The sequence below is a fragment of the Heterodontus francisci genome, chromosome 3 (genome assembly GCF_036365525.1).
Source record: "Heterodontus francisci isolate sHetFra1 chromosome 3, sHetFra1.hap1, whole genome shotgun sequence".
In the NCBI taxonomy this organism is placed as follows: Eukaryota; Metazoa; Chordata; class Chondrichthyes; order Heterodontiformes; family Heterodontidae; genus Heterodontus; species Heterodontus francisci.
Window position 1 is genome coordinate 87,341,022 of NC_090373.1, and position 15,188 is coordinate 87,356,209.

Sequence of the window (15,188 nt, forward strand, 5' to 3'; positions counted from 1 at the left end):
CTCTGTATTTGCCATCCGCCTCCTTTTTTTCCCTTATCCAACCCTCTATATCCCTTGACATCCAGGGTTCCCTTGACCTATTGGTCCTACTCTTCACCTTTACAGGAACATGCTGCACCTGAACCCTCACAATTTCCCTTCTAAATGACTCCTACTGGTCTGATGTCGACTTTCCTATAACAGCTGCTCCCAGTTCACTTTGGCCAGATCCTGTTTTATCATATTGAAATCTGCCTTCCCCAAACTCTTATTTCAGGACCCTCTATGTCCTTTTCCATAACAACCTTAAATCTTAGAGTTATGGTCACTATCCCCGAAATGCTCCCCCACTGCCACTTCTACCACTTGTCCAGCTTCATTTCCTAAGATTAAGTCCAGTACCGCTCCTCCTAGGACTCTACTTGCTGGCTCAAAAAGCTCTCCTGAATGCACTTGAAGAATTCCACCCCCTTTAAGCTTTTTGCACTCATACTATCCCCTCTAATATAGGGGAAGTTGAAATCCCCTACTATTATTACCCTATTATTAGTGCACCTCTCCGAGATTTGCCTACATATCTGATCCTCTACCACTGCCTGACTGTTTGGAGGCCTGTAGTACACTCTCAGCCAAGTAATAGCCCCCTTTTTGTTTTTAAGTTCTACCCATATGGCCTCATTAGAGGAACCTTCTAAGTTAAAAGGTAGGACCTCAGAGGTAGTAATCTCAGGATTGCTACCAGTGCCACGTGATAGTCAGAGAAGAAATGAAAGAATAGTCAGGATGAATGCGTGGCTTGAGAGATGGTGCAGGAGGGAGGGGTTCAGATTTTTGGGACATTGGGACCGGTTCTGGGGGAGGTGGGACTATTACAAATTGGACGGTCTACACCTGGGCCAGACTGGAACCAATGTCCTTGGGGGTGCTTTTGCTAACGCTGTTGGGGAGGGTTTAAACTAATGTGGCAGGGGGTTGGGAACCAAATGAGGTGGTCAGTGGACAGTAAGGAGGTAGTAACTAAAGCCTGTAAGGAACTAGGTAATGAAGTCAGCGTGACTAAGGGAAAGAGTAGGCAGGGAGCAGATGATGAAAGCAAAGGGACTGGTGGTCTGAGGTGCATTTGTTTTAATGCAAGAAGTGTAGTAGGTAAGGCAGATGAACTTAGGGCTTGGATTAGTACCTGGGAGTATGATGTTATTGCTATTACTGAGACTTGGTTAAGGGAAGGGCATGATTGGCAACTAAATATCCCAGGATACCGATGCTTCAGGCGGGATAGAGAGGGAGGTAAAAGGGGTGGAGGAGTTGCATTACTGGTCAAAGAGGATATCACAGCTGTGCTGAAGGAAGGCACAATGGAGGACTCCAGCTGTGAGGCAATATGGGCAGAACTCAGAAATAGGAAGGGTGCGGTAACAATGTTGGGGCTGTACTACAGGCCTCCCAACAGCGAGCGTGAGATAGAGGTACAAATATGTAAACAGATTATGGAAAGATGTAGGAGCAACAGGGTGGTGGTGATAGGAGATTTTAATTTTCCCAACATTGACTGGGATTCACTTAGTGTTAGAGGTCTAGATGGAGCAAAATTTGTAAGGAGCATCCAGGAGGGTTTTCTAGAGCAGTATGTAAATAGTCCAACTCGGGAAGGGGCCATACTGGACCTGGTGTTGGGGAATGAGCCCGGCCAGGTGGTTGAAGTTTCAGTAGGGGACTACTTTGGGAATAGTGATCACAATGGCGCAGTGGTTAGCACCGCAGCCTCACAGCTCCAGCGACCCGGGTTCAATTCTGGGTACTGCCTGTGTGGAGTTTGCAAGTTCTCCCTGTGTCTGCGTGGGTTTCCTCCGGGTGCTCCGGTTTCCTCCCACATGCCAAAGACTTGCAGGTTGATAGGTAAATTGGCCATTATAAATTGCCCCTAGTATAGGTAGGTGGTAGGGAAATATAGGGACAGGTGGGGATGTGGTAGGAATATGGAATTAGTGTAGGATTAGTATAAATGGGTGGTTGATGGTCGGCACAGACTCGGTGGGCCGAAGGGCCTGTTTCAGTGCTGTATCTCTAAAATAAACTAAACTAAAATTCCGTAAGTTTTAGAATACTCATGGACAAAGACGAGAGTGGTCCTAAAGGAAGAGTGCTAAATTGGGGGAAGGCCAACCATACCAAAATTCGGCAGGAGCTGGGGAATGTAGATTGGGAGCAGCTGTTTGAAGGTAAATCCACATTTGATATGTGGGAGGCTTTTAAAGAGAGGTTGATTAGCGTGCAGGAGAGACATGTTCCTGTGAAAATGAGGGATAGAAATGGCAAGATTAGGGAACCATGGATGACAGGAAATTGTGAGACTAGCTAAGAGGAAAAAGGAAGCATACATAAGGTCTAGGCGGCTGAAGAAAGACAAAGCTTTGGAAGAATATCGGGAATGTAGGATCCGAGGAATTAAGAGGGCTAAAAGGGGTCATGAAATATCTTTAGCAAACAGGGTTAAGGAAAATCCCAAAGCCTTTTATTCATATATAAGGAGCAAGAGGGTAACGAGAGAAAGGATTGGCCCACTCAAGGACAAAGGAGGAAAGTTATGCGTGGAGTCAGAGAAAATGGGTGAGATTCTAAACGAGTACTTTGCATCGGTATTCACCGAGGAGAGGGACATGACGGATGTTGAGGTTAGGGACAGATGTTTGATTACTTGAGGTCAAGTCGGCATAAGGAGGGAGGAAGTGTTGGGTATTCTAAAAGGCATTAAGGTGGACAAGTCCCCAGGTCCGGATGGGATCTACCCCAGGTTATTGAGGGAAGCGAGAGAGGAAATAGCTGGGGCCTGAACAGATATCTTTGCAGCATCCTTAAACACGGGTGAGGTCCCGGAGGACTGGAGAATTGCTAATGTTGTCCCCTTGTTTAAGAGGGTAGCAGGGATAATCCAGGTAATTTTAGACCGGTGAGCCTGACGTCAGTGGTAGGGAAGCTGCTGGAGAAGATACTGATGGATAGGATCTATTCCCATTTGGAAGAAAATGGGCTTATCAGTGATAGGCAACATGGTTTTGTGCAGGGAAGGTCATGTCTTACCAACTTAATAGAATTCTTTGAGGAAGTGACAAAGTTGATTGATGAGGGAAGGGCTGTAGATGTCATATACATGGACTTCAGTAAGGCATTTGATAAGGTTCCCCATGGTAGGCTGATGAAGAAAGTGAAGTCGCATGGGATCCAGGGTGTACTAGCTAGATGGATAAAGAACTGGCTGGGCAACAGGAGACAGAGAGTAGCAGTGGCAGGGAGTTTCTCAAAATGGAGACGTGTGACCAGTGGTGTTCCACAGGGATCCATGCTGGGACCACTGTTGTTTGTGATATACATAAATGATTTGGAGGAAAGTATAGGTGGTCTGATTAGCAAGTTTGCAGACGACACTAAGATTGGTGGAGTAGCAGATAGTGAAGGGGACTGTCAGAGAATACAGCAGAATATAGATAGATTGGAGAGTTGGGCAGAGAAATGGCAGATGGAGTTCAATCAGGGTAAATGCGAGGTGATGCATTTTGGAAGATCCAATTCAAGAGTGAACTATACAGTAAATGGAAAAGTCCTGGGGAAAATTGATGTATAGAGAGATTTGGGTGTTCAGGTCCATTGTTCCCTGAAGGTGGCAACGCAGGTCAATAGAGTGGTCAAGAAGGCATACGGCATGCCTTCCTTCATCGGACGGGGTATTGAGTACAAGAGTTGGCAGGTCATGTTACAGTTGTATGGGACTTTGGTTCGGCCACATTTGGAATACTGCGTGCAGTTCTGGTCGCCACATTACCAAAAGGATGTGGATGCTTTGGAGAGGGTGCAGAGGAGGTTCACCAGGATGTTGCCTGGTATGGAGGGCGCTAGCTATGAAGAGAGGTTGAGTGGATTAGGATTATTTTCATTAGAAAGGCGGAGGTTGAGGGGGGACCTGATTGAGGTGTACAAAATCATGAGAGGTATAGACAGGGTGGATAGCAAGAAGCTTTTTCCCAGAGTGGGGGATTCAAATACTAGGGGTCACGAGTTCAAAGTGAGAGGGGAAAAGTTTAGGGGGGATATGCGTGGAAAGTTCTTTACGCAGAGGGTGGTGGGTGCCTGGAACGTTGCCAGTGGAGGTGGTAGATGCGAACACGATAGCGTCTTTTAAGATGTATCTAGACAGATACATGAATGGGCAGGAAGCAAAGAGATACAGACCCTTAGAAAATAGGCGACATGTTTAGGTAGAGGATCTGGATCGGCGCAGGCTTGGAGGGCCGAAGGGCCTGTTCCTGTGCTGTAATTTTCTTTGTTCTTTGTTTATATCATCCCTCCTTACTGCAGTAATTGTCTTTTTAATCAACAGTGCAATGCCACCTTCACTTTTATCCCCTCCCCTATCACGTCTGAAGATTCTATACCCTGGGATATTAAGCTGCCAGTCCTGCCCTTCCCTCAAACATGTCTCAGTAATAGCTATAATATCATATTCCCATGTGTTAATCAACGCCCTCAATTCATCTGCCTTACTAGTCAGGCTCCTTGCATTAACATAGATACAATCCAGCCTTGCATTATTTGCCGAAGCCTTAATAGGTCTACATTTACTTTGTCCTCCGGACTGACTTAGCTTCACATTTATATTTGATTGTACATCACCCCCTACTGTGCTTCCACTGTGTATCCCATGCCCCTGCCAAAATAGTTAAACCCCCCCCCAACTGCACTAGCAAACCTCCCAGCAAGGATGCTAGTCCCGTTCTGGTTCAGGTGCAACCTGTCCATCTTATACAGATCCCACCTTCGCCAGAAACAGGCCCAGTGATCCAAGAATCTAAAGCCCTCCCTCCTGCACCATCTCCCCAACCATGCATTCATCTGCTGTAACCTCCTATTCATATACTCACTAGCCCGTGGCACTGGAAGAAACCCAGAGGTTGCAGCCTTTGAGGTCCTACTTTTTAATCTGCTGCCTAGATCCCTAAATTCGTCTGGCAGAACCTCATCCCTCTTTCTACCTATGTCATTGGTACCAACGTGGACCACTGCCTTCGGCTGTGCACCCTCACCCTCCAGAATACTTTGTAGCCGCTCAGTGATATCCAAGACCCTTGCACCAGGGAGGCAACATACCATCCTGGAATCACGTCTGCAACCACAGAAATGCCTATCTGTTCCTCTAACCATAGAAACCTCTACCACTATTGCCCTCTTGTCCCTTTTTCTCCATCCCAGCACAGCTGAGTCAGCCATGACATTCCAGTCATGACTCTCGGTGCATTCTCCAGAGGAAACCTCTCCCTCATCAGTACTCAGAACTGAATACCGGTTAGAAAGTGGGATGTCTTCTGGGGATTCCTGCCATGACTTCTTTGTCCATCCGGCTGCCACCCAGTCACCCCCCCCCCCCCCCGCCCGACTGTGCTCACCTAGGCACCAGCTTGACTACCTCCTGAAACATGCCATCCACGTAATCCTCCACCTTGCGGATGCGCCACAGTGACTCCAGCCGCCACTTGAGCTCCAAAACCCGAAGCTCAAGCTTCTGCAAATGGAGACACTTTCTGCAGACATGTTCACCAAGGTCACATGGCACATCCGCGACTTCCCACATTGCACAGAAGGTACATTCCACTTGGCCAAGCTGCCCCACCATTACTTACTTTTACAATTCTCTCTTGTTTGAGATGGTCATTGCCTGACACTTGAGTGGCGCGAATGTTACTTGCCTCTTATCAGCCCAAGCCTGAATGTTGTCCAGGTCTTGCTGTAACCAGACACAGTCTGTTTTAGTGTCTGAGGAGTCGCGAATGGTGCTGAACATTGTGCAATCATCAGCGAACATCCCCACTTTTGACCTTATGATGGAAGGACGGTCATTGATGAAGCAGCTAAGATGTTTGGGCCTAGGACACTACCCTGATAAACTCCTTCAGTGATGGCCTGGGGCTAAGATGATTGATCTCCAACAACCACAACCATCTTCCTTTGTGTTAGGTACGACTTCAACCAGTGGAATGTTTTCCCCTTGATTGTCATTGACGTCAGTTTGGCTTGGGCTCCTCAATGCCATACTTGGTCAAATGCTGCCTTGATATCCAGGGCAGTCACTCTTGCCTCACCACTTGAGCTCAGCTCTTTTGTCCATGTTTGAGCCAAGGCTGTAATGAGGTCAGGAGACGAGCAGCCCTGGCAGAACCCAAACTGAGTGTCACTGAGCAGATTATTGCTGAGTAAGTGCCGCTTGATAGCACTGTTGACGATACCTTCCATCTGTGGAGAGAGAAACAGAGTTAAATTTTCAGGCAATGACCTTTCATCAGCACGCCACTTATAGTCTGGGTTAAAAGCATTTTAAATGTCTACTCTGTCTCAATGATGTCAACATTGTCTTAACTCATTACACCAGTGTGAGATTTGGGCTTAGGATCCTTACTTGGTCACATAACTTGCTGCTCACTGTTTAGGTGCAAACATGAAAAGTAACCAGTTGGAAAAGCTGCTAGATGCCTGCCAGTGCTAATGATAGGTTCACCAGCAAGAGCTAGTTGAGGCTAAATTGAAAACTGAAATGCTCCAAACCCATTTCAAATATGGCCTTAAAACCACTGTCGGAGAATAAACTTTCACCCATCAGTCTGGGCTGGATTTGGACTCAGCTTCCAGGAATGGCCAGTGTCTAATCTTCAATACCATCCTGACTCCTCCCATCTGTAGTGTTGTTGCAGTATCCAGGATACATGAACAAGTTTTTATAATTATTACCATGTGATGTTTACATCATCATCACTGTAGTGGGAGGAGTTGCTCTCACTGTTTCCAGCATTAACACTTTCAGGCCCTTATACTACATCCCGCCCCCCCCCCCCCCCCCCAAGTCTTTGTCAATACATACACCAGATAGCCGACACCCTAGGGTTCTAAAAGAGACAGCTGCAGAGATAGTGGTTTTCCAAAATTCCTTAGATTCAGGAACAGTCCTATCAGATTGGAAGTTGGCAAATGTTACACCGCTTTTCAAGAAAGGAGGGAAAGAGAAAATAGGAAATACAGGCCAGTGAGCCGAACATCAGTTGTTGGGAAAATGCTGGAATTCATTTTTAAGGAAGTCTTAACAATGCACTTAGAAAAGCACAGTATGATTAGAACTAGTCAACATGGTTTTACTAAAGGGAAATCCTGTTTGACAAACTTATTAGAGTTTTTTGAGGATGTAACTAGTAGGGTAGATAAAGTAGATGTAGTATACCTGGATTTCCAAAAGGCATTCAATAAGATGCCACACAAAAGGTTAATTGGCAAGAGAAGGGCTCATGGAGTTGGGGGTAATATATGAACATGGTTAGATAATTGGTTAACAGACAGAAAGCAACGAGTGGGCATAAACAGGGCATTTTCAAGTTGGCAGGCAGTAAATAGTGGAGTGCTGCCAGGATCAGTGCTGGGGCCTCAGCTACTTACAATCTATATTAATGACTTAGATGAAGAATCTGAGAGTAATGTATCTAAGTTTGCTGATGATACAAAGGTAGGTGGAAAGGTAAGCTGCGGGGAGGACACAGAGAGGTTGCAAAGAAATATAGACAGGTTAAGTGAGTGGGCAACAAGATGGCAGATGGAGTATAATGTAGAGAAGTGTAAAGTTATGCACTTTGGTCATAAGAATAGAAAAGCAGAATATTTTTTAAAGGGTGTGAAACTTGTAAGTGTTGTTCAAAGAGACTTGGGTGTGCTTGTACAAGGAACACCGAAAGTTAACATGCAGGTACAGCAAGCAGTTAGGCAAATGGCATGTTTTATTGCAAGGTGATTGGAGTCCGGGAATAAGGTATTGCTACACTTGTACAGGGTTTTGGTGAGACCACATATGGAACACTGTGTGCAGTTTTGGTTTCCACATTTAAGAAGGGATGTTCTTGCATTGGAGGCAGTACAGTGAAGGTTCACTAGATTGGTCCCTGGGATGAGGGGGTTGTCCTATGATGAGAGGCTAAGTAAATTGGGCCTGTATTCTCTGGAGTTTAGAGGAATGAGAGGTGATCTGATTAAAACCTATAAGATTCTAAAGGGGCTGGATAGGGTAGACACAGAGATTATTTCCACTGGACGGAGAATCTAATACACGGGGTCACGGTCTCAGGATAAGGGGTGATTATTTAGGACTGAGATGAGGAGAAATTACTTCACTCAAAGGGTTGTGAATCTTTGGAATTCTCTACCCCAGAGGGTTGTGGATGCTCCATCATTGAATACATTTAAGGCTGGCATAGACAGAGTTTTGGTCTCCCGGGGAATCAAGGGATATGGGGAGCAGGCGGGAAAGTGGAATTGAAACCCAAGATCAGCCATGATCGTATTGAATGGCAGAACAGGCTCGATGGGCTATATGGTCTACTCATGCTCCTATTTCTTATGTTCTTGTGAGCAGCAGACACTGTGAAACCAAAGCTCATTTGGGGAAAGGCTTCTTTAGAGAGAAGGTAAACTCACAACTCATTTTACTCATTATGAAAGGGAACGTTTCTGCTATCTTTTCTGATTGGTGAGAGATTCCTGTAATGTGAACCCTATCCAAAAAACATTATGGGGTCAACTTTCATCTTGCCATTAATCCGGTAGAATGGGAGTCAATGGAATGGCAATCGGGGGGAGTTCTATAATGGGTGGGTGATCTGCTGCCCAGGAGCTGAAGAAGGTTTACCCATAAACATTTTCTTAATTGCAGATTGTATATTAGTAAAAGCATTTATCAGCCTCCTCAATCCTCAGCTAAGAAAAAGCCCACCTCTTTCTAGTACTGCACACCTCCCCACTGCCATGATCTGGTGTTACTATAGCATCAAACATTCAAATAAACTGCAGACCGAACTATGACAAGTTTCAGCCACTGGCTTTTTGTACAGGCAATCTTGAAAAATGCAGTTCATTTGGTCAAAAATCGAATGAGTTTAAAAAAAAAAGCACTGTTGATCCATTCAGAAGAAGCAGTAAGTTGGACCTAGTATTGCTTTAATTTTCTTTGTTAAACTGCAATATTGAAAAAAGCTTTAGCTAACTTTCCTGTAAGTATTTAGTGAAGCAGAAGAAATTAATTCTTCAATTTCAGATGCAAATGTACATTGTGCCATTCGGTAACTATCTGTGGGATGATGGGAGTGTCAGAGAAAACCAGTTGAATCCGATTTTATTTGCATAGTTTGGCGTTTTCTTTGAATGGATGAGCATGGGAGGGTTTTTAGGTGTAAACTAATTGGTATAGATAAGAATAAATCACCAGTTTGATTCTGGGGCCTGTTAAGAGCACCAGCAGAATGTGGACTGGAGAAGCAATAGGCAAGTCACAGTCTTCCTTGGCATGCTCTGATAATCCTAATTTATTCACTTACTCTGCATGGCCGCTTCATATATAAAAGTGTGTAAGAAAACAAAACTATCAACAGTGACTTTCTTTCTAGCAGGCTCTCAAATGTTTGTTAGACAAGTGACCTCTAGCTCTTAGCAATGTGACTGGGCGATTCATGAGACCCTCGCAGAAGGTTCCTTATCTGTAACGCTCTGCACAGAAAGACAAAAAGAGGCAGGTACCTATCATGTGGAGATTCATGTACAATGGGACAAACAGGGTTTCTCCTCAACCGATTAAAGAATTGAGAAATAAACAGAGGAGGACCGAGTTATAGGGTGAATTAGAGTAGGTGAATTCAATGTCAAATTAGGTACAGAAAGAGAACTATAGAAGGCTCAAAAGGTTAGATTAAGACAGAGGAGAGTCAGGAAAAGTAAGAAAAAGATCTAAACATTTAAAATTGACTTTTAAAATCTCCTAAAACAATTCAAAATCTGAAGGAATGAAACTCCACATTTTTAATTGTTCCCTTTCTGGACAAGGGCGGTTGATTGGCAGCCATTAACAATTATCATGTAGTTAATTACTTGATTTACCTTTGTGACAAGATTAATGGACAACTAACGCGCAAATGTAATAATTTCATGTTAAAATCACGAGGTGGTTAAGAGCAAGATGCCATTGTTGTTTCACAAAGCTAACAGCAGAGTGGTGCAAATAGTCCAGAAACTTGTGGCGATTTGCAGTTCACAGTGTATCTCTGCCTCCCACAAGATGCTGGTCGATTTGCACATTAATAATGGTGTACATCATTCACATGCTTTTTCAGAAAATTCTGGTCCAATGCTTTTTTTAGGAGCAGCTTAAAGGTTATAAGAATAAGAATAAAGATATATTATCTGTGGAACTGGTATTGCTGGAATCGTGGAATCACCTGTAGAATTCAACTGGTTCAAGTTGCAGTTGGGTTGAAGAATTGGATTATTATTTTGGAATTGTGATTTATTAGAGAAGGGGTCAGGAAAAAAATTCACAAAGCTTTCCATTCTTCATGGATTATATGTAATTGATTATCTCCCATGGGAAACTGAATGAGTTGAGCAGAGTCTGCTGTAGTAAATTTTATATGTCCTGCAGAGGAATTGAGCCTAATTGGATTTTTCATGTTTCATACTTCCTCATATTCTTATGTTCTTAAGATTTAATTAAAGACAGTAATATCTACATATGCAAAGGTAGGGGAGGAACGACTTGTGTCAGTCAACCAAAAATATATGGGGATTGAATAATTCATGTATGCCAGTGAATGTCAGTGCAAAGTGAATAGTATGAAGGCTTGAATTAATTAAATTTACCATATTCTTGCCCTTAGGCGCTAGCTTTTTGGTGCCTACGATAATGATGGCAAACATCTTTCTTTTCTCCTGGCCAAAATACTGTGTGCCTTTGCCTACTTTATCTCGTTAATATATCTCTCATTATGCTTCCTGTCTGGGAGATAGTGACTCTACTCAGTCAATAATGGCAGGTTCCAGTACACTTTTTTGTATGTAAGTTTGGTCTGGGAGATGATACAATTAAAGTTGGATGCTCTCCTCAATGGACCTTGCTCCACATTAGTTGTAATTCAAGAAGGCAGCTCACCACCATCTTCTCAAGGGCAATTAAGGATGGGCAATAAATGCTGACCTTGCCAGCAACACCCACATCCCATAATCGAATTTTAAAAAAAGGTTTGTTGCCGTCCTGGCTGAGATCAGCCAACTCATCAGAATTGAACCTGTGACTTTCCTGCTCTAAATGGTTCAGTACCATACCATATGATGCATATACTCATTGTATCATTGGAATTTATACAGAAGTAATATTTATGGCTTAAAAAGCTAAAGGAGCTTTGAACCCTTTTGTCACTATTCATATCATGATATATCTACAAACGGATTACCTCAGAACATGCCAAATAAGCTAAACCATTTTCATATACTGAGTAACCATTTCTTTTATGATGACTTAGGTTATCCAGTACTTCGTAACAAAATTGAATTCAAAAAACCTGGAAAAGCAGCAAACAAAGATGACTGGAACAAATTTCTCATGGCAGTGAAAGTAAGTAACTGCACAAAGTTCCTAAGTATTCAGATTATGTCAAGAGTTATCCCAAAAGCAATAAGTAGTTATCGTAAAATGTGAAGTGGGACTCAAGGTTTGAACTTGTACTGAGCAGTTTATATTTATTCAGCTGCTGTTCTCAGTCCAGGATAAAATTAAATAAAACATACTCTAGTCTTGGTAATTAGGCTGATGTACATCGTTAATTCAGAAATCAATTTGGCTAAAAAATAGAACAAATGTTTCCGCTAATAGAAACTCTCCCAGGAAGTACATATTTGACCTATTTTGGGGTAGTGACTGTTTTCCTTGAGTTCCTAAATCTGATGTTTCCATTTGTACAACTATATGGGGAGTGTATTGCTTAAAGCACTTAACACAAAAGTTGATACGGAGGCAAAATCATTTGTGCAGAGTTGCTGGTAAACAATCAACAATGAAATCAACAATGATTAACAATTCACATTTAAACATTCTGATTTATGTATAGGGCAAAGGTGGTCAATCAATTTTAATTCATAATTATTAAATATTTTATTCCATCTCTAGACAACTCACAGTCCCGAGTGTCAAGATGTTTTGAAGTTTGTCAGTCAGTGGTGTGGAGGCCTCCCCAGTGCTAGCTTCTCTTTCCAGTGAAAAAGACTAGTAAATGATCACCTGTTATAAAACTATATTTTATATGTATTTCTATATTGTGGTGAGTGCATAGCTTAATATGACAAAAAGGTCTCCTTCATTATTCTGTTCCATTTTGTGGACTTGTATTTATTTGCAAAGTTGCCTTATAAATAAAACTTTTAAAAACAAAAATGATTGCTTATTTTGAATTTGTGCAATTTTGTACCATACAAAATACCTGTACAAAGAACAAAGAACAAAGAAAATTACAGCACAGAAACAGGCCCTTCCGCCCTCCAAGCCTGCGCCGATCCAGATCCTCTATCTAAACATGTCGCCTATTTTCTAAGGGTCTGTATCTCTTTACTTCCTGCCCATTCATGTATCTGTCTAGATACATCTTAAAAGACGCTATCGTGCCCGCGTCTACCACCTCGCTGGCAATGCATTCCATGCACCCACCACCCTCTGCGTAAAGAACTTTCCACGCATATCCCCCCTAAACTTTTCCCCTCTCACTTTGAACTCGTGACCCCTAGTAATTGAATCCCCCACTCTGGGAAAAAGCTTCTTGCTATCCACCCTGTCTATACCTCTCATGATTTTGTACACAATATTTGTTTACATACATACACAAGAAATCAGTTTTTGAATTTTTCAGGTAATGTTTGCATTTTTTTAAGGTGTCAGATGTGGGGCTGCGAAGTGAAACATTTTTAATTTCCGTTAATCTATTGTGTGTCACAAAAACATTCAACTGGAGTCTTATTCTCCTTTTAGATTGCTTTAGTGATATCAATTATAGGTAGTGTGTTCAACAGATTCATTAAGAATAATCCTTTGCAGGGGATGGGGCTAGTGGGCAGTGAAATTTCAGGCCAGACTGGGAGCCACTCTGGTGCTTCCTGACCTTAGGGAGCCATAATACATGCTGAAAATCTCTTTCATAGCATGTGATATGGCCTGACAGGAGCAACCATCTCCAAAAGAAATGTCAGACCAGTTCAAGTACACAGCCTGTGTTACTGGTTGGAATGAAGCTGCTCCAAGGCCTCACTAAAATGACAGTCAGAGAGGGAAAGCCTGCTTGAAAATCTCCACGGAGACAACAAATTAACATTAAATTAACAGCTATATTGCAGGGTCGGCTGCTGTTTATACACCCAACCTGGTTTCAGTGGAAAGGAAAATCAGGCACATTATATAACTGGCGGCTGATCCACTAGTGCCTGTCTTATACCTTCGCTGAACTTAGAAGTTGCGGTGGATGTTTGCAAGCTAAATATATAACTAAATCGGATTTTCTTGTTTTAAAAGGATCCATAGTGAATTTTAAGATTCTGAAGCACTCCCAATATTAATTTTCACATTGTTTGCAATAAACAAGGCAAATCCAATAGTCTATGTCTATTCTATTTGATTTGGAGTGACAAGTGATTTGGAAGGTGAGTTAGAAGGTGAAAGCAAGAAGGGTGATAAAGATATTGGCTTAAAGAAATTAATAAAGTAACTCAGAAAGTTATGGTTAAAGCTCATGGGATTAAGGAAAATGCTTCAGATGGTGGGAAAGAAAGACCTGCATTTATATGTAGCACCTATCATGGCCACCAGACATGCCAAAGTACTTTACAGCCAATGAAGTACTTTTTGAAATGTAGTCACTGTTATAGTGTAGGAAATGCGGCAGCCAATTTGCACACAGCAAGCTCCCACAAACAGCAATGTGATAATGACAAGATAATCTGCTTTGTGCTGTTGATTGAGGGATAAATATTGGCCAACACGCTGAGGAGAACTCCCCTACTCTTCAAGATCACACTTGCTGTGGAGCGTGGGCTTGTTGTTCATTCCAGGGTATATAGTCCTCACATTCCAACTTCCAAGCTGAAAGGTTACCTTTCTTTGTTTGCTGCATAGCTGAGGCATGCTTTTAGGAGGTGCAGACTTGCCTAACATCTGTACCCCCACCTCTCGATCTCATAGGCTGGTGTCCAGAGGAAAGATGAAAGCCTATACGTCTGGGGCCTATTCGGTTGCAGGAGTTGCTGGTAGGTGCTAACTTGAGGGAAACACCAACTGCCTATTGGACTCTATTCCAGATTTTATTGGGTTTACTCCCTTAGCCATTAACTCTTGATGTTGTTGTTGTTAATGTTGGAGGCACCGACCGGCAGGGCCCAGATCGCCGCAAATGTAAGTGTGATCTTTTCCTCGCTGCTTCCCGCCTCCAGGTTGCCCCTCCATTTCCCGAACGCTCCAGCTACTACACCTTCAGGTGGTCAATCTGAAATGGCTGTAGGTTACTTAGGAATGTTCTTGACCGGGATGTTCCTGCTTGGTTCACCGAGACTCTTCCCATTGATACGTACCTCTGTCTTCTTTCATGAGCGCAGCCGTGAGTTCTAGTTACATGAACATTAGGGGATACTAAAACCTGATAGTAAAGGGAAAATAGGAAACAGCTGGAGATAATAGGGAGGAGTCCAGAGTTAAAGTCAGAGGTCCCATGGTAGAATAATGATGACGTGGGTAGGGAGAAATCAGCATCGAGCATCAACAAGCTGTTGTCCAGAGTCAGAGACAGGTGTAGCAGTGACGTCCAGAAGCTATGTGAGGGTAGAGTATCAGAGGACGCATTGATAGCAATATTTTCATTGGAAGAAAGATGCAGGAGTCAGTTGCAGGATAGAAAGTTGGAGGCACAAAAAAATCCAGAAGCAGCAGAGGTTTGCTCTTTAGCACAGACGAGTGATTTTCTGACCAGCTTTTCACAATAGTACTATGGGATTATTTGCATCCATCCGAAAGGATAGAGGGGGCCTCAATTTAGTCTTTCATCCAAAAGACGGAAATCTGAAATGAAACAATGCTGGAAACACCCGGCAGGCCAGTCAGCATGTGTGGAGAGAACAGCTGAGTCACCATTGCTAACGTTTCAGGTGCTGATTGTCCTTGAGAACTGGACTTCTTCAGGAAGGTCCTGACTGAAATGTTAACTTGTCTGTGCTTTCCATTAATGCTGACTGCTGTCATGGAATCAAGTTTAGAATTTCTGAAGTAGATAATGCTTTAAAAGTGGACAAAAGGGTGTATAAAAAACACAATTCACATTTTTAAAATCATGGGC

At 43.0% G+C, this 15,188-nt stretch overlaps 1 protein-coding gene across 2 annotated transcripts in view; it reads left to right on the forward strand.

Moving 5' to 3' along the window:
• ift172 (intraflagellar transport 172) overlaps positions 1-12,220 on the forward strand; it is a 183,177-nt gene extending 170,957 nt beyond the window's left edge. For both annotated transcript variants that reach the window (XM_068024099.1, XM_068024100.1), the window contains 2 exons: positions 11,346-11,437; positions 11,990-12,220. In XM_068024099.1, coding sequence (XP_067880200.1) covers positions 11,346-11,437; positions 11,990-12,079 — 182 coding nt within the window. In that variant the 3' untranslated portion in view covers positions 12,080-12,220. The remainder of the gene's footprint in view (positions 1-11,345; positions 11,438-11,989) is intronic.
• Positions 12,221-15,188: the final 2,968 nt, after the last annotated feature.